Consider the following 27,826-nt stretch of genomic DNA (forward strand, 5'->3'; position numbering starts at 1 on the left):
CAATTAGCACATTGTAATGCATGGGTTAAAACGAAGTAGCCTCGGGTATTCGGAACACTCGTGACGTCATCGGGGAGCGACGACCCGCGACAAGATGGCACCATATTTTTGAAGCCGCTGGCAGCATTGCCGGCGGCGATCGAGGTGCAATCACCGGCGATCGTTGCTAGCACCATTTGCGGGTGTTACCGGTAAGCCTTTGCTGCAATATGCAGCAAAGGCTTACCGGCTATGGAGAGGACTTGGCCCGCGGAGAGGACTTGGCCCGTGATCCCTCTCCATGCAGCGGGACCTGGCGTGCGCCGTACTAGGGCGTCGGGAAGGGGTTAAAGGGGGGTTCCTATTTCAGCAAATTAATTTTAATGTATTTATGATAAAAAGATATACAATTTTCCAATATACTTTCTTTATCAATTCCTTATGGTTTTCTAGATCTCTGCTTGCTGTCACCACCAGTGAACAGAAATCTGACCGTGGTCACACAGGTGAATAACTCGTTATGTCCTACAGAGTAATCAGAGCCATGGGCTATAACGAGCCGTTCACCTGTGTGACCATGGTCAGTTTTCTGTCCACTGGATGTAGACATAGAAGCTTTCTATAGAATGACAACAAGTTACTGTTGAACAAGAAAAAGGATGCCTTCAGACGTCAGGATAATGCAGCACTTAAGAAAATACAAACTAATCTGAGAGCAAAAATACAGAAGAGCAAAGGAAAGTATGGTAAAGAACTAGCGGCAAAACTTGCAAATAACATGAAGGAGGTCTGGTCATGGATAAAAAATATCACCGGCACGGGGAGGGAACTCAACCTAAGTGAGGAATGGGTGCATAGGGTCGATGGTATGAATCAATTCTTTAATTGATTCTCGGATGGCTTCCCGGTAAACCTGAAGGGTGACACAACAATGTCTGGCCACCCATCCACTACATTCCTACCCACACCAACTGAAGGAGCTAACAACTTTGGATAGAACTGTGGAGGAAGTTAGTAGGGCCCTATCCGGGCTCAAACCCAACGAGGCTGTGGGGCCATATGGAATCTGTCCACGGCTACTAAAAACCTGTGCAAACAAACTGAGCCAGGCACTGACCGATATATTCAACTATAGCCAACACCAGGAGACAATCGCAAAAATCTGGAAACTGTCCTGTGTTAACCCCTTAAGGACATAGCCATTTTATAGCTTAAGGCTTAGACCCATTTTTTTGTAATCTGACATGTGTCGCTTTATATGGTTATAACTTTTGAACACTGTTACTTTGCGATTATGAGATTGTTTTTTCCTTATATGTTAATTTTAGTGGTAAATTTTTTAAAGTTTTGAGTTTATTTACAAAAAAAATGGGAAAAAAAGATGTTTTTTAAAAATTTGCCATTTTCAAAATTCAAAATCATTGTGTTTTCAGGCAGATAGATTTACTACCTAAATAAGTTGCTGAATAACATTTCTCATATGTCTACTTTACATTTTCATAATTTTTGAAATGTCTTGAATTTACTATTTTGGGTATAATTACTGTTTTAAATGAAATTTGAAATATCTAACATTTAACCCCCCCCCCTCCCCCAAATATCAAACCATTTTCAAATCTGCACCCCTCAAACTATCAGAAACAACTTTTATGAAGATTGTTAACCCCTTGAAATCTTCATAGTAATTAAATCAAAATGGAGGTGAAATTTAGAATGGTCAAATTTTGTTTATATATTTTTTTTTGGTGTTCACTGTATAGCCTAATAATCATGTTAAATTTATTCTACGGGTCGATACAATGGGGATATCATACTTGTATATTTTTTCTTATGTTTTACTAAATTTGCCAAGTAAAACCCTGTGGGGAAAAATCTATCATTTTTGCATCGCCGTCTTTCAAGTGGCATAACATTTTTACTTTTTTGGCTACAGAGCTGTTTCATGGCTTTTCTTTGCAGGACATGTTGTACTTTGCAACATTCTGGAGTACATATATTACTTTGATCATTTTTATTGCATTTTTTGTGGGATTAAATAGGTAAAAATCATAATTTTGGGCAAGTTTTTAATAGTTTTTTTTACGATGTTCATCGTACGGGTTCAATAAATATTTACTTTTATTCTACGGGTTGTTACAGATGTGATGATACTATATATGTGGGGTTTGTGTCATGATTTTGGCTTTTTAGTGCATAATATGTCTCTTTATATGGTTTGGGGCTTATGGACATTTATGTCCATGGACATGTGTACATTTTTGGATATTTTTATCCTTTGAGAGAATTCTCCTGTCTTACATGAAGGTGGCTGTGATGGACAGATTTAACCCATTACAATTCGCATAATTGGGTGTGCTCTACCTTTTACATTGGACCTACTCCCATCTGGAACATAAGGGCAATATTGTAAGAATAACCTTTGTTGACTTCTCCAGTGCTTTTAATACCATAGACGAGCATTGTTGAGAGGCAAAATGACCCACCTCAACCTACATCCCTCTATTGTCAATTGGATACATGACTATCTAATGAATAGGCCTCAATTCGTACAGCTGGGTTGCACAAGATCTCACACCATTGTCAGCAACAGAGGCGCACCTCAAGGTACCGTTCTTGCACCATTCCTCTTTACCCTTTATAAATCTGACATTAGCCATAACTGCGACCTCTGCCATCTTCAGAAATTCAACTTGGTTATTGTCAGTTGCATTTAGGATGGTGATGACGAGCACTATAGGAACACCATCAACTCATTTGTAGTATGGAGTGAAGATAATAATCTCATCCTTAATAGTTAAAAAACTAAGGAAATGATAATTGACCTACGAAGCTACAAAACAGCTCCAATCACCATCCAAGACCAAGCCATTGAACGAGTTAGAAATTACAAGAACCTAAGTGTAATAATCGTTGAAAAACTAGATTGGTCTGTATACTGGAGCGTAGCAAATAAAAAAAAGCAGCATCAAGCTCTTATTTTCACAGGAAACTCAGGTCCTTCAATATATGCAACAAGATCCTGAGAATGTTTTACAAGTCCTCTATCGCGAGGTTGCTATTCTTTGCTATCACCTGTTGGGGAGCTCTGTCAAAAGAAGAGAAGAGGATAAAATTAAAAAATTATTAAGAGGCTCAAGGCCCTGTTGGCCTTCAACTGGGTCGGTTTGAAGAGGTCTGGCAGATAAGATGCATCAACAAATGCATGGCTATTATAACCAACAAATCGCACCCACTGTACCAATACAAAGCAGATCAGCTTAGCTCATTCAGTGAGCGCTACCGCCAAATCAATTGGTGTACAGGGAGATTTCGTAACTTCTTCATCCAGAAAGCTATCAAAATATACAACGAAAACCACCAGCTAACACAGGACTAGTGTTACCACCAACAACCAAAACCCCCCTTCTCAACCTCCCACCCTCTGTATTAATTATTCTAATTGTGTGTTTACATGTGTTTGTCTTTATGTACTGCTGGCTTGAATCATGTGTGTACAAAGCAATTTCTCGAAAGGGAAATAAAGTTGTACTGTATTGTATTAGTCTCCCCTCAACAATAAAATGCCCACAGCAGAGTGCCCCCACTTAGTGTAATGTCCACAGCAGAGTGCCCCCACTTAGTGTAATGTCCACAGCAGAGTGCCCCCACTTAGTGTAATGTCCACAGCAGAGTGCCCCCACAAAGTAAAAGTTAGTACTCAACCTCCGGCGATGACCCCGGTGTCCTCTCCTCCCCACACCACCTTCTCGGGTTCCTGCCTGGGCTGGCAGATGCATGTCTATGGGATCTCCCGGCACAGAACTATGACATCAGCAGGCAGCGACTCTGCCGTGTCTTAGTTTCTCTGACAGCAGATCGCATAGACTTGCGTCTGGCTAGGAACACGAGGAGGTGGTGTGGGGAGGAGAGGATGCCGGCGGAACCTGAAGACGTGCTGTGGGGAGAAAAGGACGTCGGGGGACAGCGCCAGAGGGAGAGTACAAACTTAATTTTTTTATCGGGTACTCTGATACTCTGTCAACATTACACTAACGAGGGCATTCTGCTGTGAACATAACATTAAGGGGGTGCTACTGGACATTTTATTATTAAGTAGTGGCTGCATTTCCCACCCTCGGCTTATACTCAAGTCAATGCGTTTTCCCAGTTTTTTGTGGCAAACTAGGTACCTTGGCTTATACTCAAACATATACAGTAGTTTTGCCCTACAAATCACTTTGGTTTTTTTTTACATACTCGAGTGTAAGCCACCATCAGGTGGCTCAAACCTTGTTTCTGTGATTTTATTGCAATGAGGTGTCTGGGCATTTGCACTGGATGTTCCAACAGTAATCAGTCATAATAACCAGAGTCATAAGAACAACGTATCTTGCATCAACATCTCATAAACTAGAGCTGCTACAGAGAAATGAAAGGTATTTTCAGAATCAGCATCTCATGAATACCCAAACTCAAGTGAAAAACTCCAAGCACCATGAAAAATGTTTTATTTGTTCTGCAGTGTTACCATATCAGCTGAAAAACAACCATTTGCTAGTTTATCAGCTGAGGATAAGTTTAGACTTGCCAATGATTGGGTAAATTAGGATTCCTGCCAACACTTCCTGATACTTAAACGATGCAATAGAGCCCAAATAGGGTTGTCCAATACATCCCCCCCAGCTTGAAACTCCCTCAAATAGGAATGGAGCAAAATAGAATCTGTAACATCATCCTTTTATTCAGAGACATGGATAGTGGAAAATAGTGAGCTATACAGATTTACGTGATTTGAGATTAATTATACAAGCAGAATAATGGTTCATTCACACCCGGAATGCCCGCTGTATAAGTCCCCATATACGGCAATGGCGGCCCGGCGGCCTGGATGATGTTATAACACCAGGCCATGAAAGAAACATGATCTAGAACAGTGTTAGCGAACCTATGGCACGGGTGCCAGAGGTGGCACTCAGACTGCTCTCTGTGGGCACTCAAGCTACCACCCCAGCACACAGTTTACCAAACAGGACCCAAAGAATCTAACTGCAGTCCCAGGCAAGTCAAGCTTTACTTATCTCAGTGCTATTTTAACCCTTTAATTGCCAAGGACATATCTCATATGTCCCCACAGGGTGGCACCTCAGTAGCCAAGCCTGTATGAAATACATCCTAGATTATAGTAACCATGACTTTGGATCCCTGGCACCTAGAATCTCTTGGCTGCTTGGGACTGAAGGAAAAGCGTGAAGGTGTGGAGAGGACCAGATAATCTTTGAAGGTCCTCCTGTTCCCATGAGTATTCCTGTACAGTGGGACCCTGGAGAGAGACAGTGATAGCCCAAATTTGCCCTCCTGCTTTCAGCTGTATCGGTGTCCTGAGGAGGCTGGTATGATTGAAAGTTGTGAGAGAACAGTTCAAAAAATAAATAAATTACAGCTTATATTGGCACTTTGTGATAAATAAGTGGACTTTGGTTGTAGTCTGCGCACTTGCTCTGTAAAAGGTTTGCCATCACTGATCTAGAAGCTGCTTGACTACAGACATAGTGATAGTGATAGTGGTTTATTAAGCCAATTTCTGAAGACAGGTTCCTTTTAAATTGAAGCAAAAATGTATATAGAAGGGAAATCTATAACCATTACTGGGGCCACTAAATGTCCAATTATATTTGTAACAAAAAGTTAACATTTCTTCAATATTTATTTGTGATCATTTATTCACTGTGAGCAGATAGAACACAAGGTAGGTACATCATATCCCAGGTCATCATGCAGATGGCTTCTGCCTTTGGTGTTTTGCAAACCACTCTTCACTCTTGTCTGCTGACATTGCCTGTAAGAAATGAATGGAATAAAAGATTTACATGCTGCCATCTCCTGTACATAAAAGATACACGTTTTTCAACAGGTTTTTCTTAACCTTTTTTTGCTTTGCATTTCTAGAACTTCCCATCTTTAAAAATCTATAACTTATTTTACTTGCAGTGTACAGAGATGAATGCGGACTTGTTTTCTACATAACAAATTGTCATAGTGATAGTATTTTATATTCCATGCTGTGTACTGGGAAGAAGGAAACAAATTCTAAATTTGGTGAAATTGACGGAATAACACATTAATGCCATTTTCTTGTGGCCTCTGTTTTATGGGTCCATATGACACCTCCATGTGTTAAAAAAAAATGTAATTTGGGCACTATTTTCCGTTACAGGGTTCACCGCCAGGATAACCATTTTTACATTTTAATAGATCGGGACTTTTGGAATGTGGTGATACCCAAAATGTTATTATTTTATTTGTTTATGTTTGTATCCGTTCTCGGGAAAGGTGGTGATTTGAATTTTATTTCTTTACTTTTTATAATACTGTATTTGTAGACACCGTAGAGTACTTTAGCCCTAGGGGATCTGATTGTTCTTACCATATACTGTGGAGGCTGCTTGGACGCTCCCTCTAGAGCAGTGATGGCGAACCTATGGCACGGGTGCCAGAGGTGGCACTCAGAGCCATTTTTGTGGGCACTCAGACCAGGACAGAGTTCACCAAATAGGACCAAATCTACCAAATCTTCCTGCAGTACCAGGCAAGAGATGCTGCTCTCAGCGCTATTTTAAAGCTGTTTGGAACTGTATGAAAATTGAGAAGGTGTTGAAAGAACTGCAATATCTCTGGAGTTCCTCTTGCTGGACTCACCATTCTTCCTCCACTGAGAGAAGCTAGAGAGAAGCTACAATGTCTGAATTTGCCATTCTTTTTTTCAATTGTATTGGTTTCCTCAGGGGGCTGATACGATTGAAAGATTGGAAGTACAGGTAGCAATGAGTTAAGTCCTAAAATGCCATGTTGGCACTTCACAGTAAATAAGTGGATTTTTGTCGTAGTTTGGGCACTCTGTCTCCAAAAGGTTCGCCATCACTGCTCTAGAGGGTGGAGCTAAAGATGTAATCAGGGGAACCAAAGAAGGTGAGATTTATTGTTTTACTGGGGGCTGGTTATGCATTACGTGGGATTGTATATTTATAATTTACAGGGGCACTGATAAATAGTACATGGTGGGCTGTATATTAGTTACTAGGGAGCTGTATATATGTATTACTGGGGGTGGTGTATATTACTGGGGTCTGTACAAGTTCCTGGGGAGCTACCGTATATACTTGTGTATAAGCAGAGTTTTTCAGCACAAAAAAATGTGCGGAAAATCCTACCCTCGGCTTATACACGAGTCAATTAAAAAAAAACTTCCATACTCACCCTCCGGAGGCCCGATGGTTGGCACGGCTCCCGATGTTCGGCGGCTCCTCTTCTGTCTTCCCCGCGGCTGGTGTCTTCTCGCTTCTCTGTTGTATCAGCCGGCAGGCGCCCAATATGACGCGCCGCCCTTGACGTCATCAGCGGCGACACCGCTGCGTTATATCGTGCGGCAGCCGGCAGATCGCGTGGACGCATATCTGCCGGCTGATACAACAGAGAAGAGAGAAGACCGAACACCAGCCGCGGGGAACGGAGCATCGGGGAGCGTCAAAGGTCATCGGAAGCAACCGTAGGTTAGTATGGAAGTTTTTTTTTAATGTTCTGGCTGGCTGTATACTACTGGGGCTGGATGGCTATATACTGGGAGGCTAAGACCAATGCATTTTTCACCCTCGGCTTATACTCGAGTCACTAGGTTTTCCCAGTTTTTGGTGGTAAAATTAGGGACCTTGTCTTATACTCGGGTCGGCTTATACTTGAGTATATACGGTATATATTAATTATATTACTGGGGGCTGTATATTAATTACTGGGGAGCTGTATAGTTATTAGTTGTTGGGGGGGCTGTATATTTATTAGTTGCTGAGGGTCTGTATATTTATTAGTTATTGGGAAGCTGTGTATTAAATACTGGCAGCCTTTATATATTAACCCCTTAAGGACGCAGCCTGTTTGCACGTTAAGGCTTGCTACTTTTTTTGAAATTTGACCAGTGTCTCTTCCTGTGGTAATAACTTTTCAACGCTTTAAGATATCTCTGTGATTTTGAGATTGTTTTCTCGTGAGACATTGTAGTTTATGTTAGTAGTGTCATTTCGGTGATCCGTTCCTTTTTTTGGGGGGTAAAAATTCAAAAATTTAGGAAAAATTTGAAAAAAATGACTATTTTCAAAGTTTCAAATGTTATACTTTTTAGACAAAAAGTGATACCACAAATTTTTTTTTATAGAAACCTTTTGCCATTGGTCTTCTTTTTATATCCATTATTTGTTTTAAGTTTCCATTTTTTTTATGGATGTGAGAAGGTTTGAAGTTTTAGTAGCAACTTCTCAGATTTTCTTGAAATTTGAAAAATGCGAACTTTTTGGTGATCAATTCAGTTTGGAAGTGCCCTATAAAGGCTTATGTACTATATACCCCCACAAGTAACACCATTTTATGAACCTAACATATTCAAATCAGCATTTAAGAAGTCTGTTAACCCTTTAATTATTTTTCCGGAAGCATATGAAAATGGAGTGGAAATTTAGAAATTTCAATTTTTGATTTCAATCTTTCTAATTTAGCCCTAAAATGGATACATTCAGAAGGAATTTGAGGTAAATATATATTCCTAATTTCTTGCCCTGCTTCTTCCGAGTATGGCAATACCAGACATGTGGATGTCAGCTGCTGGTTCCCCGCACAGTGATGTCCAGAACAGAGTTAGCGATACTGGGAATTTGGAAGGCCAATTTGGCTGCAAATATTTTGTGGTGCCACAGTGTAATTGAAGAGCCCCTGAAGTAAAAGTACAATAGAAAACCCCCCAAAATGTCACCATTTCGGAAACGAGACCCCTCAAAGAATTTATCGGTGGTTGTGGTGAGCATTTTAACCCCCAACACGCTGGTAAAAAAATGAATGCAAAGTAAAGGGTGCAGAGTAAAAATTGCGTTTTTATCTCAAAAATGTCATTTTAGTGCCTCATATACTGTGCCCAACCCATGCCACTTTAGACAAACACCCCAAAAATCATTCTGCGGGTTGTCCCGAGTACAGCAATACCACACATGTGCCAATAATTTACAGACTGGGCACACAGAAGGGATGAGAACGGAAGGAGTGAAATTTTGATTTTTCAGCTCCGTTTTCACACGTTTGGATATGGAGTGCCATGTCATGTTGGCAGGGCCCGTGAGGTGCCAGTGCAATAGAAACCCCCAATAAATGATACCATTATGGAAACTAGACCCCTCAAAGAATTTATCGGTGGTTGTGGTGAGCATTTTAACCCCCAACACGCTGGTCAAAATTGAATGCAAAGTAAATGGTGCAGAGTAAAAATTGCGTTTTTATCTCAAAAATGTCATTTTAGTGCCTCATATACTGTGCCCAACCCATGCCACTTTAGACAAACACCCCAAAAATCATTTTGCGGGTTGTCCCGAGTACAGCAATACCACACATGTGCCAATAATTTACAGGCTGGGCACACGGCAGGGGTCAGGAAGAAAGAAGCACAAATTAGGTTTTCAAGCTTTGTTTTCACTAGATTGGTAATGGGGGGTACCCCCAAGGTACCAGTACAATAGAAACCCCCAAGTAGTGAACCCATTTTGGAAAGGGCACCCCTCAAAGAATGTATGTAGGCTTGTATGAGCATTTTAACCCCCAACACGCTGGCCAAAATTGAATGCAAAGTAAAGGGTGCAGAGTAAAAATTGTGTTTTTATCTCAAAAATGTCATTTTAGTGCCTCGTGTACTGTGCCGAACCCATGCCACTTTAGACAAACACCCCAAAAATCATTCTGCGGGTTGTCCCGAGTACAGCAATACCACACATGTGCCAATAATTTACAGGCTGGGCACACGGCAGGGGTCAGGAAGAAAGAAGCACAATTTAGGTTTTCAAGCTTCGTTTTCACTAGATTGGTAATGGGGGGTACCCCCGAGGTACCAGTACAATAGAAACCCCCAAGTAGTGAACCCATTTTGGAAAGGGCACCCCTCAAAGAATGTATGTAGGCTTGTATGAGCATTTTAACCCCTAAGGTGCTGGCTCAAATGTAATACAAAGTGAGTAGTGCAGAGAAACAATTGTATTGCAATTTATCAAATATGCCATTGAAGTGACAAAAGTATTTTGCCCAACTCATGCCACTGGGGAAAAACACATCAAAAATCATTCTGCGGGTTACCCCGGTTAGGGCAATACCCCATAGGAGGCAATAATCTGTAGGATGGTGACACGGCAGGGCTCAAAAGGGAATAACTTGTTGGAGCACAGACATTGTACTTTTTTTTTTTCTTTTTGGCATCATGAAAGATTTGTAGATGCCAATAGGGGCCAGTACAGTAGAAACCCCTAAGAACTGACCCTATTTTGGAAACTACACCCCTCCATGAATTAATCTAGGGGTATAGTTAGCATTTTAACCCCACAGGTGGACCCCTGAAAAAGTGCAAAATGGATAGTGCATAGTAAAAAATATCTATTATGTCATTTTGTGCCCAGCTGCTGCCATGGGAGACAAACACCCTAAAATTCATGATGCATGTTTTCCCGGGTAAAGCATACGGGACAGTAATCTACAGGCTGGGCACATGGCAGGGCTTAGAAGGGAAGGTGCGGCATGATGTATAAGCTGTGCGTCAGGGTAACAACAGGGTACTCTAAAAATCCAGGGATGTATGATAAATTCGGAAGCAATCTTTCATACATAACCCTGGTTTTTCTGGGCATGTCTCACAGTGATGAATGGTGTCCTTCCGAATGCCATTTTTGGAGCACACCCTGCACCTCTTTTGTGACCTTCCCTTGCTGGCTGTTTGGGGAACTACTCCTGGAAAGTGCTGCCCTGGTACAATACGTGATGTGGCCTCACTTCCAGATGTGCTAGCACTCCCCCCTTCCTGGTCTCCAAAAAGAAAGTACTTTATTACCATCTCTTGAAATTCCAGGAAAGTTCCCCTCTGGCCGGCATATCGATGCAGCACATAAGCATTATACAATGCCATCTGCATGATGTGCACGGCCAGCTTCTTGTACCACACCCTCGACTTCCGCATGGCATTGTACGGCTGAAGCACCTGGTCAGACAAGTCCACCCCATCTTCACACCATACCTTGCCCTCTTATTGGGCAGGTACTGGCAGAATTGAAGTCTCCCTTTGAATTGTACCAGGGACTCGTCTATGCTCACATGTTTGGCGGGGGTATATGCCTGGGCAAACTTGGCACTAAAATGATCTAATATGGGCCTGACCTTAAATAACCGATCATAACTGGGGTCACCTCTGGGTGGGCACTGTGTGTTGTCAGTGTAGTGCAAAAACTTATGGATGGCTTCAAAGCGCATCCTGCTCATTGCCATGCGGAACATGGGGGTGTGGTACAGTATATCTGAGCTCCAGTGGTCCCTGATTGAAGGCTTCTTTACTATCCCCATAAGGAGTATTATGCCCCAATACTTGTGCATCTCTGCTGCAGTGACAGGGGTCCACCTGTAGGGTTGTGCATAAAAGGACGTGGGGTTTTGGGCAATATGTTGTGCAGCGTAGAGATTTGTCTGAAATATAATAACATTCAGCAGCTCCTCATCAAAAAAAAACTTGAAAAAGTCCACAGCTCTGAGCCCTGTCGTGTCAAAGTTAATTCCAGGATGGCCCAAAAAGTCAGGGACCTGAGGGGTATAATTATCTGGGGCTACCCATGTGGGTTCAGTGGAAGTCCCAGGCACTTCTCCTGCAGAAGTCCCAGGCACTTCTCCTGCAGAAGTCCCAGGCACTTCTCCTGCAGAAGTCCCAGGCACTTCTCCTGCAGAAGTCCCAGGCACTTCTCCTGCAGAAGTCCCAGGCACTTCTCCTGCAGAAGTCCCAGGCACTTCTCCTGCAGAAGTCCCAGGCACTTCTCCTGCAGAAGTCCCAGGCACTTCTCCTGCAGAAGTCCCAGGCACTTCTCCTGCAGAAGTCCCAGGCACTTCTCCTGCAGAAGTCCCAGGCACTTCTCCTGCAGAAGTCCCAGGCACTTCTCCTGCAGAAGTCCCAGGCACTTCTCCTGCAGAAGTCCCAGGCACTTCTCCTGCAGAAGTCCCAGGCACTTCTCCTGCAGAAGTCCCAGGCACTTCTCCTGCAGAAGTCCCAGGCACTTCTCCTGCAGAAGTCCCAGGCACTTCTCCTGCAGAAGTCCCAGGCACTTCTCCTGCAGAAGTCCCAGGCACTTCTCCTGCAGAAGTCCCAGGCACTTCTCCTGCAGAAGTCCCAGGCACTTCTCCTGCAGAAGTCCCAGGCACTTCTCCTGCAGAAGTCCCAGGCACTTCTCCTGCAGAAGTCCCAGGCACTTCTCCTGCAGAAGTCCCAGGCACTTCTCCTGCAGAAGTCCCAGGCACTTCTCCTGCAGAAGTCCCAGGCACTTCTCCTGCAGAAGTCCCAGGCACTTCTCCTGCAGAAGTCCCAGGCACTTCTCCTGCAGAAGTCCCAGGCACTTCTCCTGCAGAAGTCCCAGGCACTTCTCCTGCAGAAGTCCCAGGCACTTCTCCTGCAGAAGTCCCAGGCACTTCTCCTGCAGAAGTCCCAGGCACTTCAATCGCAGAAGTTCCTGGAACCCTACGGCGCCTTCTTGGGGGTCCTTCCAGGTCACTGGAAGATGAGCAGGAGGATGATGATAGGTAAAAGGGGACATCATCCCCACTAGCTGACTCGGTGTCAGAGGCGAGCATGTTATATGCCTCCAACACGGTGTACGTCTTCTGAGACATTGCACACAAAAAAAAATAGAGAACTAGAAAAATTAGATAATGTGCACCAAACTACACGGATAAACCGTCTAGCAGGCACACAAAAAAAAAAAATAAATAATGCGCACCAAACTACACGGACAAGCCGCACAGATGGCACACACAAAAAATAATGCGCACTAAACTACACGGACAAGCCGCACAGATAGCACACAAAAAAAAAAAGATAATGCACACCAAACCACACGGACCAGCCGCACAGATGGCACACACAAAAAATAGCTAAGTGCACCCAACTACGGGTACACCTACGGCGCTCTGGAAAAAAATATTACCAGGCACCAAAAAACCTACGCACACAGCGGAAAAAGGCGCTACAAATGCACCTAGCTTGCCCTAAGACAAACTAACTACTGCTAAAGATTCTATGCAGTGCTATTCACACGGCGCACTGAAAAGTGCATCCAGTGCAGAACAACGCTAACACAGCGCACTGAAAAGTGCGTTTGGGTTCAGAAGGGACAGACAGGGAAAAACGGAAGACTCGTGGGATCACACAAAGCGATCACACAGGGAACACACAGGACAAAACAGATAGGGATAGGGATTTGTAGGGAACAATAGGGATCAGATAAGGATCAGAACACTATTTATAGTGTAAAAGTGTAATTTGGTGCACACAGTAACGCTCTTTCCTCTCTCCAGCGATACCAAACCAAAATGGTGCTGCTGGAGGAAGAGGAAGGGGCTAAAACCAAGTTTTTTTAGCCTAAAATCGCTGCAATTCGCCAGTCAGGTTTGACTGGTCAATCACGGCGATCGGCGGGTGGGACCGATTTGATTGGTCGGGTGACGGAGACAGGAACTCCTCCTGCCTCTGTCACCCAAATCTCATTCCGATGTCCCCACGTCTCACGACGTGGTGACAATTGTAAATACTATGCACTTGCGCAGTAGCTGTACTGCGCTGAGCGCCAATAGTGGGAAGCTGCGCAGTACAGCTACGGCGCGGAGCGCTAAGGGGTTAATAACAGAATATTGTTCAGTTACTAATTACTGGGGCACTGTAGATATCTATGATCTAGCCACAAATTGTGCGGCCAGGTCATGGTCTCCTTTCCGTTTTTATGCCTGAGACCTAACGGGGGACCCTACCTATTACATGGACACTAAATATGTACCCTATCTGGGATACATTCTGTGGGGGTCTCCACCAGATTTTGCACCCAGGGGCCCCACCAGTCTTTATATGGCCATGCCCACATACTGTATGCAATAATAAAAGGTGGAGCTCACTGACACCTGGCGAGACTCCTAGTCATTGTTCTCTTTGCGGTCTACGTCTAGGTACTTGAACCAGTCGTTTGATCCTCAGCATACCTTTGACATTTTTTTTCCAAGCTTTGGTCTAGGTTTTAAACAATTGCGCTATAATAAAGTCATTTGTTATTTTTAATTTTTAGTATTTCTACACAGGTGATCTTTTTTATGTAGGCTTTCAAATGGTAGCAGCAGTCTGGATGTGTGACACAAACACTACAGTCTTTATGCCATTTGCCCCAATTTTAAAAGATAATGTACTTACATCATTGAGAAGTTTATCAGCATTTGGATCGAGCTGAGACAATTCTCGGAATGCTTCATCTCCAACAAAACAAATTTCATGACCATCCTAAAATTCAAGAACAAACACTGATGGTCAGCAGTGAGCTGCAGTAGCTCCTACCCATACATAGAGTAGCAGATGAGCCCATAGGCCCTGGAACTGCAGCAACCTCTGGATACAGCTCAAGACTATAATCATATCTAATTTTCTATTATACATTCACGCCAGGAAAGCCCTTGCATATGCACTGTATGTATCCATACAGATATATTGGAAGACAGGGACATCCCATTTGCCTCTGTCTTAACAACATATGTCCCATTCTGCAGGAAACACACGTGGAAAGATAAGTAAGCTGCGTATTTCCATCCTGCTGCTGAACGACGTATAGGCTCAGTAGAGGCTGTAAAATGTCTATGGGGAACAAACGACAAGCATTGCATCATTCCCCAGCCTCCGCTGAGTAAACTCTAAAGGAGGTCTCCAGTTATGTCACTGTCCATATAAGGACAGTTGCATTCAGGAGGGGGGGGGGTGCCTTGATCATCATCAGCAGCAGCCAATCACTGGGCACTTCTAATGTTCACTTTTAGGTGGGAGAGTGGAACAGGAAGACGTATCCCACTGTATAAGCACACATTGGGATACTTCCAGGTAATACGTTGTAAGGGTACATCAGGAATCCACCTTATGTATCCTAACAATGGAGGGCTACAATGAAATGTGAACATAGACTAACTCCTGCTGATACAAGTTCACTGTACATCATCATCATCATATAAATGTAGGCTCAATGCATTAGAGAATTAGAAAGACAATAAATATTAGCATTTCTTGCTATCAGATATAAATCCACTGTAACAAATAAAAGTCATGAATAGTACAGTTATTGTGCCAATAGCTGTAATCTAACCTTTAAGCAATGATCTAATAATGAACTAAACTAGCTGCATATTCTGTTATAGATTATTCTACAAAGCTCTCATAAGTTTATCATAATGAAAGTGGAGAAGAAAGTGCCGCTGCCACAAGGAGATGGAACCAATTTAGTAGAACTATTATCAGAGTCTACAGTCCGCGAGCTCCTTTATTTAATACGTCTCTCATCCAGCATCTGGCTAAAATGTTTACTGGGTAATTAGAGAGAAAGAAATCATTGAGTTTTTCCTATGATCTGAGGCACTGAGTCTTTGTAATCTAATAAAACCAACACAATGTAATAAACTAATTTAATACTAGTGCAGCTGACACAGAGACATATTGGGTAAGCTATCCTATAGAGTCTTGTAATCACTAAAAGGACAAAATACTCTGGGAAAAGAATTTAGATGTTGCTCGCCGCCAACACTTAAAGAAAAAAAACAACACATAACCACTATTATATTTCATTCTGACTCCATGAGCGTTGGATTGCAGCACCCCTACACAGCTCACCATGAGGAATTTGAATCCCTATCTAAATCAAAGATTAGTCCCCAAACCACAAAAAGAATTAAAAAAAACTGTAGTAAATAGAGATATAGAATTCCTCTTAGAGTCATGTATAATTGAGTTTGCAAAAAAGGAAGCAGATTTATGATTTTGTTATCTCTGTGAATTGGAAAAAGAGGTTCAGGCTTTTTGGATGAGACAAGTAAAACTAGTATTGCAAAAAAGGAAAAGAGCTACAGGGGCCAAATTTATTTTCTAACAAAAGGTTTGATATCTAATGGTTCCATCATTACTTACAGGATCAGCCAAAATAACAACTTGGACAGTCGCTTTCCCTGGAGTATCCAGGCTTACAAGAGGGGTGAGGATCTTTTCATTTTTTCCTTTTATTGCTGCCTCTATACTTGGAAGCTGTTGACAGAAAACAGGTGATGCATAACTAATAAGGATTTTTTTTTTAAATACCAAGCATCTAACATTGTTAGTTTAAACTTTGGTTATTACTATGCCTACAAAAGTGACTTTCTTTATCCAGGAGAAATGGAGTTCTCTTTAAAGGAAATCTACCACTTTTTTTGCAACCCAGTTTGTCAAGCTTAATGAGAATAGGTGCCAGGATCTGGAAGAAGAGGCAGACAGGTAAGTATATTTAGTTTAAATGACTTCCAACCAAGTGGTGGGTTCCCTTTAGGGCTCCATAACATGATGGGTTTTGCCACAGATTTTCAGTGGGGCAAATTGCTCTCCCATTGAAGCAAATGTGTTTTTTCATTGCTCAGTGTACTAATAGCTTCAAACAAACTACGGTACTTGTATAATTATTATAGACAGCATATATCAATCCCTTTTCTTCGAATATAACAAATATGTAGTCACTACTCGCAGTACAGTAAACGGCTTATAATAAGAACAAGAAGCATTCTCTATGCCTACAGTCTATGACGATCCTTCATCATAGACTGGAAGGGCAGCTAGACTATGCAACAAACATTACAATATTTCACAGTACCCTCAATGCCTTTCTTGAAAGTAAAATACGGCACATTTAGGAACAAGACTGAGATGGAGTGTTTATCTAGGGCTCACTGCTTTATGGTCTCTCCCCCATTACATGCACTATATTAGGGAGATTTATCAGAAGTGTCTGAGGTCAAAAACTGTTCACATTGCCCATGGCAACCAATCAGAGCTCAGCTTTCATTTTCCCACAGCTGTTTATAAAATGAAAGCTAAGCTCTGGTTTCCATGGGCAACTGGAACAGGTTTACCTCAGACGCTTCTGATAAATCTCCCCTTATAAGTTTTTTATCATCCTATTGATCAACACTGTAGGGTTTTAAGTTGTATTTGATGGACGTGCAACTTTTTGAACCTAATCAACTATGATACACCATAGTTATATGTGCCGTTTATTGGTGTTATAAACTGCACCCGTGTATTTTAGATTTGAACTTGTGCTTGTACAGCTGGAATAGCCTATTTTTATGTACAGAATACAATAAAAACAACAAGAAATGTTAATGTCTTCAAACCTCATCTTTTGGGCATGCAAATGCAATTCGTCCAAAGGCTGTTGCATGTTCAACGGGTCCCCCAATATCTTGCAACTCCAATTTGCACTGTAAAACAAAACATAAATTAGTCGCCATTTCCTCATTGCTCGAGGTTGATCCAGGAAAATTAAAGTTGTTCCACAATGGAAAGCACCACTTGCATAGCAACCAATCGTGCCAATTATTTCATAATAGCCTTAGTTAAAAACGAAACTCAATTTAAGGCTAAACTGTCAGCACCAAATGCTTTTTTCTATTTTAGGGCATAAGACCCAGCCTGTCTGGATATACAAAATAAAATATATGACAAAGATCTGCAGTTTGATTTACAGCAGTCAAGACAGACTTTTAATTAATAAGGCCACTTTATTGTCTTATTCATTATTAAGCCCTTAACCCCTTAAGGACCAGGCCCTTTTTCGTTTTTGCTTCTTTATTTTTCACTCCCCACCTTCAAAAATCTAGAACTTTTTTATTTTTCCATGTATAGAGCTGTGATGGCTTGTTTTCTGTGTAACAAATTGAACTTCATAATGATGGTATTTATTATTTTATGCCTTATACTGGGAAGCGGGAAAACAATTCTGAATGCAGTGAAAAGTGAAAAAACACACTTGCGCCATTTCTTTTGGGCTTGGATTTTACGTCTTTCACTGTGCGCCCTAAAAGACAGGTCTACTTCATTCAATGGGTCAATACAATCACGTGGATACCAAATTTGTATAGGTTTTAAAATGTTTTCATACATTTACAAAGATTAAAACCTCATGTACAAAAAAAAAAGTTCTTCATTTTGCCGTCTTCTAGCGCTACGTACTTTTGCATACTTTGGTGTACAGAACTTTGGGTGGTGTCATTTTTTGCGACTTTTGATGACGTTTTCAATGCTTTTATTTTTAGGATTGTACCACCTTTTGATCACTTTTTATAGAATTTTTTTATATTTTGCAAAATGGTAAAAAAATGCCATTTAAGACTTTGGGTGCTATTTACCGTTACGGGGCTAAACGTAGTGAAAAATGTTATTATATTTTGATAGATCGGGCATTTTCGGAAGTGGCAATACCTAATGTGTTTATGATTTTTACTGTTTATTTAAATTTATATGACTTCTAGGGAAAGGGGGGGCGATTTGAATTTTTAGGGGTTTTTTTTAAATATAATTTTTTAATTTTTACTTTTTTTTATTTTTTACTATTTTTCAGACTCCCTAGGGTACTTTAACCCTAGCCCGTGAGCCCTCTTCATACTCCCCCATGCGCAATAAAACGTAAAGGTATGTCTTATTGTGCTATTGGGTTAAGGACCAGGCCCTTTTTTAGTTTTTGAGCTTTCATTTTTCACTCCTCCCCTTCAAATATCCATAACTTTTTTATTTTTCCATGTAAAGAGCTGTGTGAGGTCTTGTTTTCGGTGTAAAAAAATTCATAGTGATGGTATTTAATATTCCATGCAATGTACTGCAAAGCGGGAAAAAAAAATCCTATTGCACTTAAATTGGTGAAAAAAATGCATTTGTGCAATTTTCTTGTCGGCTTGGATTTTATGGCTTTCACTGTGCGCCCATGTCTACTTATTTGGGTTGGTACGATCACGGGGATACAAAATTTATATAGGTTTTATAATGCTTTCATACGGAAAATGAAAACCTCCTGTACACAAAAAAAAAAAAATTCTTCATTTTGCCATCTTCTGGTGCTAATAACTTTTTCATACTTCAGTGAACAGAGCTGTGTGTGGTGTAATTTTTTTGTGGAAATGATATGACGCTTTAATCACTTTGTATTGCATTTTTTTTATATTTAGCAAAATTACGAAAAAGTGGCATTTTTCGACTTTGGGCACTATTTTCCGTTACAGGGTTTAACGCTCCGAAGAGTCGCCATCTTTTTGACTGCCGCCGGCAGCATGGTGTAGGCATGGTGATCGCAATGTAAATGCTTGTGATCAGTACCCTCTACAGTTAAAATTTAAAGAGAACCGGTCACCACATTTTTCACAAATACAGCCAGTGACCCAGGTACCCATAAAGTCCAATTAACTAAATGATGGCCTTCTTTTATTGTTTCTCAATACATCACCATAAAAAATCAACTTTATGTTGTCCTACCTCTCATCAGAGGGCGTGTCCTGCTCAGCCAGACCCTCCCTTCTACTCCTCCTTATGCTTTATGCCTCTTCACCATTCATGTCATGTCATGTAACAGGGTGATGTCATCTAAGGTCTTTTACACAGTAATGTTCACATCTATCTAATGTATGTATCATGACATCACAGCATGCCTCCATGTTCTTCTACTCCTCCCCATGTCTCCATGGAGGTATGCTGTGATTTCATGTGATCAGATGCATACATGAGGTAGATGTTAATGTTACTGGGTAAAGCAAATGTTACTAGTTAAATCTCTTACACGATATCACCCTGGTCACATGACATGAAGTGCTCAATGATGTAACAGAACTCTTTGGGGGTCATTTACTAAGGGCCCGATTCGCGTTTTCCCGACGTGTTACCCGAATATTTCCGATTTGCGCCGATTGTACCTGAATTGCCCCGGGATTGTGGCGCACCGGCGCCGGCATGCGCGCAACGGAAATCGGGGGGCGTGGCCGAACGAAAACCCGACGTATTCGGAAAAACCGCCGCATTTAAAAACCGAAAAAGTGTCGCTTGGGGAGCGCTTACCTTCACCTGGTCCGAGGTGGTGCATTCCGGCGCGATGAGATGACTTTCAGCGCAGCAGCGCCACCTGGTGGACGGCGGAAGAACTACATTCATAAATCCCGGCCGGACCCGAATCCAGAGCAGAGAACGCGCCGCTGGATCGCGACTGGACCGGGTAAGTAAATGTGCCCCTTTGTGTCAATGTTGCAGCAAGCCACCGTGTAAAACTTTTGACACTGCTTTTTCTACCTCTAATAATAAGTAAACAGAGTTGCATATTTAACATTGCAGCCATGGAAAGTGTCATTTTGGGATAAGGGCAGTGCTTTTTTAATGACAGTTTTTTATTAAGTATTTATTTGGGGTGGGTTAATTCAAGTCATTGGACACTTTATCAGCATTCTTTATCTCTCAGAGGTTTATGGATACAGAAAGCACATTTCCAAAAACTGCCTAAATAAAGAAAAAAGGCAAAAGGAAAAAGGAAACATATCAAATAAAAAAAAAAAAACCTATTCCATGCAGTGGAAAATGTTATTCCACCCACTGTGTTAACAAAAGGACACTTGCATAGCTCCATATGATGAATGTGAAAAAGTTATGGGTGTCAGAACATGGTGAGCATGAAGACATATTTCTTTATTGAAGAATTAAGACAAAACATTGACCCACATTTGTGCCACATTTTCTTTAAGGGGATATAATATGCGGTCTTTGAGAACAATGGCATATTGTTTTTTTTTTTTTTTATATACAAACACACATTTCTACATCATCCAACAGTGTACCCTCATTTCTTATATAATCAAGAAAAGCGTCATGTAAAGAAACAAAACAGTAAGGTAGTCTCTACCTGGTTGTCAGCATAACCCAACAGAACAGTTTTTTTGGCCTTGTCCTCATAATACACTTTCAGGCCCAATAAGTCAGACCAGTACGCAGTAGACTTGTGCAGGTTTGATACAGCAATAGTCACTTTCTGCACTGGATCTGTAAAACAAATTGCACATTAAATATAATGCCCTTTTAAAAAAAAGGTAGGTCAAGAAACTGCTATAATAAGGGTTCTTTTTTTGACCAATTATGCACAACAACCAAATCTCCCATGGTGCATCAGAACCAAAGTCTTCAGGTTCAATTTGCATGTGAGAATTTAAAGGGTTATTCCCACAAAGACGAGTTTTTTATATATACTCAGAATAACACATTCTCCAATACACTGTTGTTAACAAAAATGCAACATTTCACAGATACACAATTGTACACAATTTCAAATGCCCCTCGACACGACCCTGTAACTTCTGACTTGGGTTTGGGTGGCCGACATCTTGGATTCCTGGGTGACTCTGTGCTGCTGAGTTTCTGTCTCTCTCTGCTCTGTGCCTGTAGCTATGCCACCTGCAGTCTAGCACGGACCACAGATACTCCCCAATTCACTTCCTGCCAGCACATTGTGAGGAAAGAGAAGCTGCAAACTACAAGCAGATAAGTGATTTGGGGGAAGGACGAGAACAGAGATGTAGCAGAGCTGACAGTGTAAGAGTCTGTCAGCTTCTGTCTGTCATGCCTCTGTGTAATAGGCATCTCATCTCTCCTTCTATGTGTCAGTGTGTTAGTACAATGTCAGAAGCCAGATGAAATTGTATATAATCCTGTACCCTGATAATCTAACCACATTGTCACCCCACAGAGCTAGATGGATCATAATGGGGCACATTTACTTACCCGTCCCTGGCGCGTTCTCTGATGTGCATTGTCTGTGCGGAATGCACTGTGCCGTGATTCCCTAAGATCGTGCACCCAACTTCCTGCATTTGTGCATTCGTTACAACACAATTTTAATCTTAAATCCTGCACTCAGTCCGAATTAGTCGGATCATCCGACGGCCCACCCCTCGAATTCAGTCCAATCGTGTGCGACACAATCCCCTTCTAAATACCAGACAAAGCGGCGCAAATCCCAAAAACGTTGGGAAGTCCGACGGCAATGTGATCTGCGGACCCTTTGTAAATGAGCCGCAATGTGTCTGTTTAGAGAGTCCCCACCCACACCCTGGGATTATACACTGACCATCACTGAGTGATAGAAGTTAAAACAGCAAAACTGAGTAACATTTTAAAGTAACGGGTTAAAATGATCTTTATTGTGTTAACATCACCAAGGGATTGAGATTTAAGAATTTTCTTTTGTGGGAAAACCCCTTTAAGTCGATATTACGGCTATCTAAAAGCAGCCAAATGCAGAATTTACCTGTGTCGGGGGGAGTTCTGTCTTCTAAAAAGAACTTATAACCTCCAGGAGCTTCAGTTTGAAAGAGTCCTGGTGTTACTTCAGAAAGTGGCCAATTCATCTTCTTTGCATTGACTATAGCTTGACTTGACTGAAGTGTAAGTCCCTGAAATACAGTAGTAGAAGGCATCAGGTCATATTTTCAGTTCTGTTTGTGAAATGAGGCTAATTTTTTGCTTTTTGCTACTTAATTAATGCAAAATGCATACCCTAATGAATATTAATATCAGTTCCCTAAATTACATCAATATTCAAAAAAGGTAAAATATTCTTAAACAACAACAACCCCACAGTTATTAGAAGAATTTTTATAATAATATGTAACAGACAGAGAAAGACTATAAAAGATTAGACATACCAAGAAATCAGTGCCGAGACGGTACTCCCCAACTCCATAGTTGTAGGTCAACTCAATAACAAAGTGGCTGTCTTCAGAACCATAGCCTATCATAGTTTTACTCCATTTCCCATCATAGGGGCTGAAATTATGTACAATAGATTGTAGTTTAGTATGGCGATTATAAAGGTAGTACAAGCATGTCACCAACAAAGGGCCACTTTTACATAGTCCATTTTTTGCATCAGTATTAGTAAATCAAAACCAATGTGGGTTTCTAAAACAAGGAAGATATCCACATTCTTTCATTACACTTTTCACTATAGGTTTTACTCCAAGCTTTGGCTCACAAATACTCATATGGGCACTTGCTCTACAGGTTGAAATACACATAACAGTTGCCACCTGAATGGCAGATATTACATACTTCGTATGGTTGAAAAGAAACATGCCCATCAAGATTAACCAAAAAAAAAGGTGAGGGATAGGGGTTGCCGATTCATGGACCAAAAATGTTCACAGTATCCCTTCCTCACCTTTTGAGGTCCACACAATCAGACTCTTTTACACAGTCACCACATCCTGGTCCACTTTGCTTCTAGGCTGCTACATTTTCTTTCCTGTGAGATTCCATAGACTTTCCTATTACCCCCATTGCTCTTTCTGCCTCTCACCATCTATTGGGTCCTAATTATTTAGATACTCTCACAATCTTGGATTCACCCACTCATATGGAGTCTCTTAATTTTAGAAATTCTTCTTCCCCGCTTTTAGAGAATAACATTTCCTCTTTTACAGTAATTTGTTTTTTTCCTTCTAAGTGTGCAGCCTACTATCACACATACCGGAACCCTGTGCCATTGATATCATAATCTCACAAAACCCTGCAGACAACAATGTCCAAATCTCATCCTTCTCTTGTTCTAACCTGGCTACTAACCATTCTAATCACACCCTGATGCCATTTCCTTCTGCAGTGCCAATGTCTGTGGAGATAAATTGCACACATTAGCAGCTTTCTCTCAGCTAACTTTCGGCTTGACCCCCCACAATCTGGTTTCTAAAACTGCTCTTTCTAAAATCTCCAATGATCTCCTCACAGCTAAATACAAAGGTTCTCTCCTCATTCTTATGTATTTCTCTGTTGTATTTGGCAATGTGGACCACCAGCACTTCTTTGGCCTTAATGACACTGCTCTTACTTGGTTTTCTTCCCATGTCTCTTAGCGTTACCTTTTCTGGATCTCTTTCTTCTCTTCCACAGAGATCAGTCATTGCTCCTCTTCGTCCTCTACACAAGCCCCATTGATCTAACCCTCAGCAGATTTGCTTATCAGTGCCATCTTTATGCTAATAATCCCTAACTTAACTTTCTTAAGTAAAATTCTGTATGCATTGCTACAAAATGCATGATACACAGCTATTGTTTGCTGTGAAATGAGCCCTATTAATAAATTATTTTTATGGGGCAAAGTAGAGAGATATTGTAAATGAAAACCAGATCCAGTGTGCTCAAGTCCTCAGAGAAGGGGAGAGGGGTCTAACTAGGGTGAGCCTTATAATGCGGTGGTCGCGCTGACCGCAACATTTAATGGGTTAAACACCACGATTGGAGCTCACTTCGACCTCGGGTGTTACACTGGAAGTCAGCTGTTAGTTTTAGCTGACACCTCGTGTATACCGATGCGGGCCCATCTCTGATCTCGAGCTGAGCCGGCATCAGCTCTGCATAAAATATATCGGACACAGAGTGTTAACAAGTTAATAAATCTCTCCCATTGTTTATACTTCATGATATAATGTTGAAGTGTCAGTTTATTCCGCAGGAGCAGCTGGTAATATGTCTATCTATCTATGTTCATACCCATTGCATGTAGCTTTGCAACCTTCTTCAAATTCTTCATGACGTAAAACCTAAAACAAGTAATACAACATGCATATTAAAGCTTTACAGTCCTTAGAAGATAATACATTTAAATGGGTTGGCCACTAATTATAAACTTTACCAGGTTAAATTAAGACCACAATATAGTCGCCCATTTTGTACTTACCCCAGTTAAGTTTATCTGAAGCCCGCGAGTAGCTGGACTGAAGACTTCCAGTGATGACCCTGCTGCCTTCCAGCTCCACCAACCACTTCCATATCCTTGGTTGTTGCCAAAGGCTCCCGCGGAACACAGACAAACATTACTGAGGTAAAAGACCCCAACAGAATTACCAATATTTTACTTTTTGAGGGTGCGTCCACACGTTGAGTTTTTCAGGTGCAGTTTTTGATGCCCAAACCAGGAGTGGAGTAAAAATAGGAGGAGTAGCACTTCTTAATGATAAGGTCTCACAAATTATGATTCACTCCTGCTTTTGGCTTTAAAAAACGGCATCTGAAAAACTGAACGTGTGGCTGCACTCTTAGGGCACAGTTACATGTGTGTTTTGGTTGCGTTTTGAAAAGCATTACAAGAGCTGAGATGAGGTGAGGTGATTTGCCTAATTACATTACTATTAACATTTGCATTTACAAAATGCAGTGTGAACGCAACGTTAACGCATATGTTAACAAAGTCTTAAAATACAAACGCAAACACATTGTTCACGCATGAGTTAACATTGCATTTACACTGCGTTTTGTAAATGTTAAATGTAATGTAATTAGGCAAATCACCTCATCTCAGCTGTTGTAATGGGTTTCAAAACGCAATGAAAACGCGACTAAAATGCACAGTTTGTTTTTAGAGGGCTGTGGTGACGGGCAGCACCAGAGAGCTAGGGGAGTATAGTGTGTTTGTTTTTAAATACCCCTAGGACTTAAAAAAAAAAAAAAAAAAAAAAAAAAAAAGACATCCCAAACAACCTCTTTAACCCCTTAGCACTCTGCGCCGTAGCTGTACTGCGCTGAGTCCCGCGAATAGCGCTCAGAACATATAAAGAGACATATAACGCTCAAAAAAGTCTAAATCATAACACAAACCCCACATATATAGTATCACCGCATCCGTAACAATCCATAGAATAAAACTAAATAACTATTGAACCCATATGATGAACGCCGTAAAAAAAAACGTTAAAAACCCGCCAAAAATTATGATTTTTACCTATTATATCCCACTAAAAATGCAATAAAAAGTGATCAACAAAACATATGTACTCCAGAATGATACTGTTGCAAAGAACAACATGTCCCGCAAAAAACAAGCCATAAACCAGCTCTGTAGCCAAAAACGTAACAATGTTATGCCACTTGGAAGACGGCGATGCAAAAATGATAGATTTTTCCCCACATTAGGGTTTTAAAATGCCGTCACATGGCCCAAATAACGGAAAAGCGAAAATTTTATAGCCTTCAAAAGGGGGCAACAAGAAAACTAAAATCCTGGCAGCTGTAGGGCGCTCCTTCCCTTCTGCGCCTCGCTGTGCCCCCTCCACATGTGGGGGGGTCGCTGCACTCAGGAGAAATTGTAGAACAAATTTTATGGTGGGTTTTCTCTTTTATCTTTTGGAAATGTGTAAATTTTAGGGCTAAATGAACGCATAACCGGCACAATTTGACCATTCTAAATTTCACCGCCATTTTGATTCAATTACTATGAAGATCTCAAGGGGTTAACAATCTTTGTAAATGCTGTTTCTGATTAGTTTGAGGGGTGCAGATTTGAAAATGGGTAGATTATATAGGGGGTTTTTAATGCTAAATATGTAAAATTTTATTTCAAACAGTATTTATCCCCAAAATAGTCAATTCTGAAAATACGGAAAATCGATATTCGATTTGTAGGCCGCGTGACGTCAAAATAAATTATCCAAACATTTCAAAAATTCGGAAAATGTAAAGTAGACAAATGGGAAATGTTATTCGGCAAGTTATTTAGGTGGTAAATCGATCTGCCTGAAAACGCTGTGATTTTGAATTTCGAAAATGGCAAATTTTTCTAAAAATTCATCATTTTTTTTTGAAAATAAACGCAAAACTTATCAGCCAAAATTTACCACTAAAATGTACAACATGTGGGGAAAAAACAAATCTCAGAATCGCTTTGATAAGTAACAGTGTTCAAAAGTTATAACCATATAAAGAGACGCAGGTCAGAATCCAAAAAATGGGACTGAGCCTTAGGGTGCGTTCCGCTATCGTCGCGTTCATAACGCGACGCTAGCGCACAGTGGGCGGGGCTCGGGCCCATCGCATATGCGTTTCCCGGGAATGCGATTAATAACCCGATCGCATGCGTTTCTTTGGAAACGCATATGCGATCGCCCCAAACTCCGCCCCCTGTACGCTAGCGGTGCGTTATGAACGCAGCGCTAGCGGAACGTGTGAACGCGCCCTTAAGCTGGTTAAGGGCGCGTCCTTAAGGGGTTAATGTCACTACAGAGACATTTAGTTTAAATTGGATTACAAGGAAAGGGTCTATCAAATGCTTTCCAAAAATGTTCAATAAAACACCCAGGACGACATTTATCTTCTGGAAACGTGTGTCCTGTTTTGGGGATTTTTTGTAAGATTTTGGGCTTGCTTGATTTATCCAGGTTGATAAATGAGGCATTTGAGTCTTGTTTTTTTTTGAGACTTTTGTCAGAAAAGTCAGGCTTGCGCTGAGCTAGAGGTTATCTGTGCACTTTTCACTGCAATTGCGCAAACATTTTTTCCGACGTCCACAATTGGATTTTTATGATAAATCAGGTGCAGCAGTGCAAAACCCTGATGAGGCAACTTTACAAAACGGGTGTAAAAGTTACAAATTAACATTTAGACACATTTATGCTAAAAAGCAAAAAAAAAAGGAGAGAAAAATAATGAAGAAAATTTTGATAAAAGAAAACCCCTGTGTGAACACAGCCCACATATCATGCTGTGATGTGAAGCTTCCTGGAGAATCGGACTAGTGAGCTGTCATTCACGAATTCCCATGACTAGATCAGACCTTGGGTGTGGCGGTTCATTAATAATGACGTTTGTCCATCTTCTAGTTCCATAATCTAGATTAGTAAAGCATGCACCCCCTTCCTTGAACCTGAGCATGCTGGGAAATGTAGTTCTCACTGACTAGACATCTGCTAGTCACTATATAAGATAATATAGTACACCATACATTACAGGAAGACGTCTCACCTTCATTCCAAGAACATCTCTAAAGAACCGTGCAGTCTGAGGCCTGTCCGCCACTTTGAGGACATAGTGCAGCGCTCTTCTGCCACCCATTACTGCTACGACAGCTCCACAGCCTGGCACTGTGCCCGCGCCTCTTGATAACGTCACGTACCATCACCATGGAGACCACACGCCAATTCCTTCCTA

The 27,826-nt window shown here is 41.3% G+C and overlaps 1 protein-coding gene across 1 annotated transcript; it reads right to left on the reverse strand.

The window, feature by feature from the left end:
- Nucleotides 1–5,508: 5,508 nt before the first annotated feature.
- On the reverse strand, nucleotides 5,509–27,774 carry GLOD4 (glyoxalase domain containing 4). Its single transcript, XM_072136249.1, has 9 exons — nucleotides 27,641–27,774; nucleotides 24,398–24,447; nucleotides 22,555–22,675; nucleotides 22,158–22,302; nucleotides 20,760–20,896; nucleotides 17,221–17,307; nucleotides 15,986–16,099; nucleotides 14,237–14,323; nucleotides 5,509–5,794 (listed from the first exon to the last, which is right to left on the reverse strand). The coding sequence occupies exons 1-9, from the start codon at nucleotides 27,728–27,730 to the stop codon at nucleotides 5,729–5,731; spliced, it is 897 nt and encodes a 298-aa protein (XP_071992350.1). The 5' UTR covers nucleotides 27,731–27,774; the 3' UTR covers nucleotides 5,509–5,728.
- Between the last annotated feature and the right edge of the window lie 52 nt (nucleotides 27,775–27,826).

This window comes from Engystomops pustulosus, chromosome 2 (assembly GCF_040894005.1).
Source record: "Engystomops pustulosus chromosome 2, aEngPut4.maternal, whole genome shotgun sequence".
Taxonomy (NCBI): domain Eukaryota; kingdom Metazoa; phylum Chordata; class Amphibia; order Anura; family Leptodactylidae; genus Engystomops; species Engystomops pustulosus.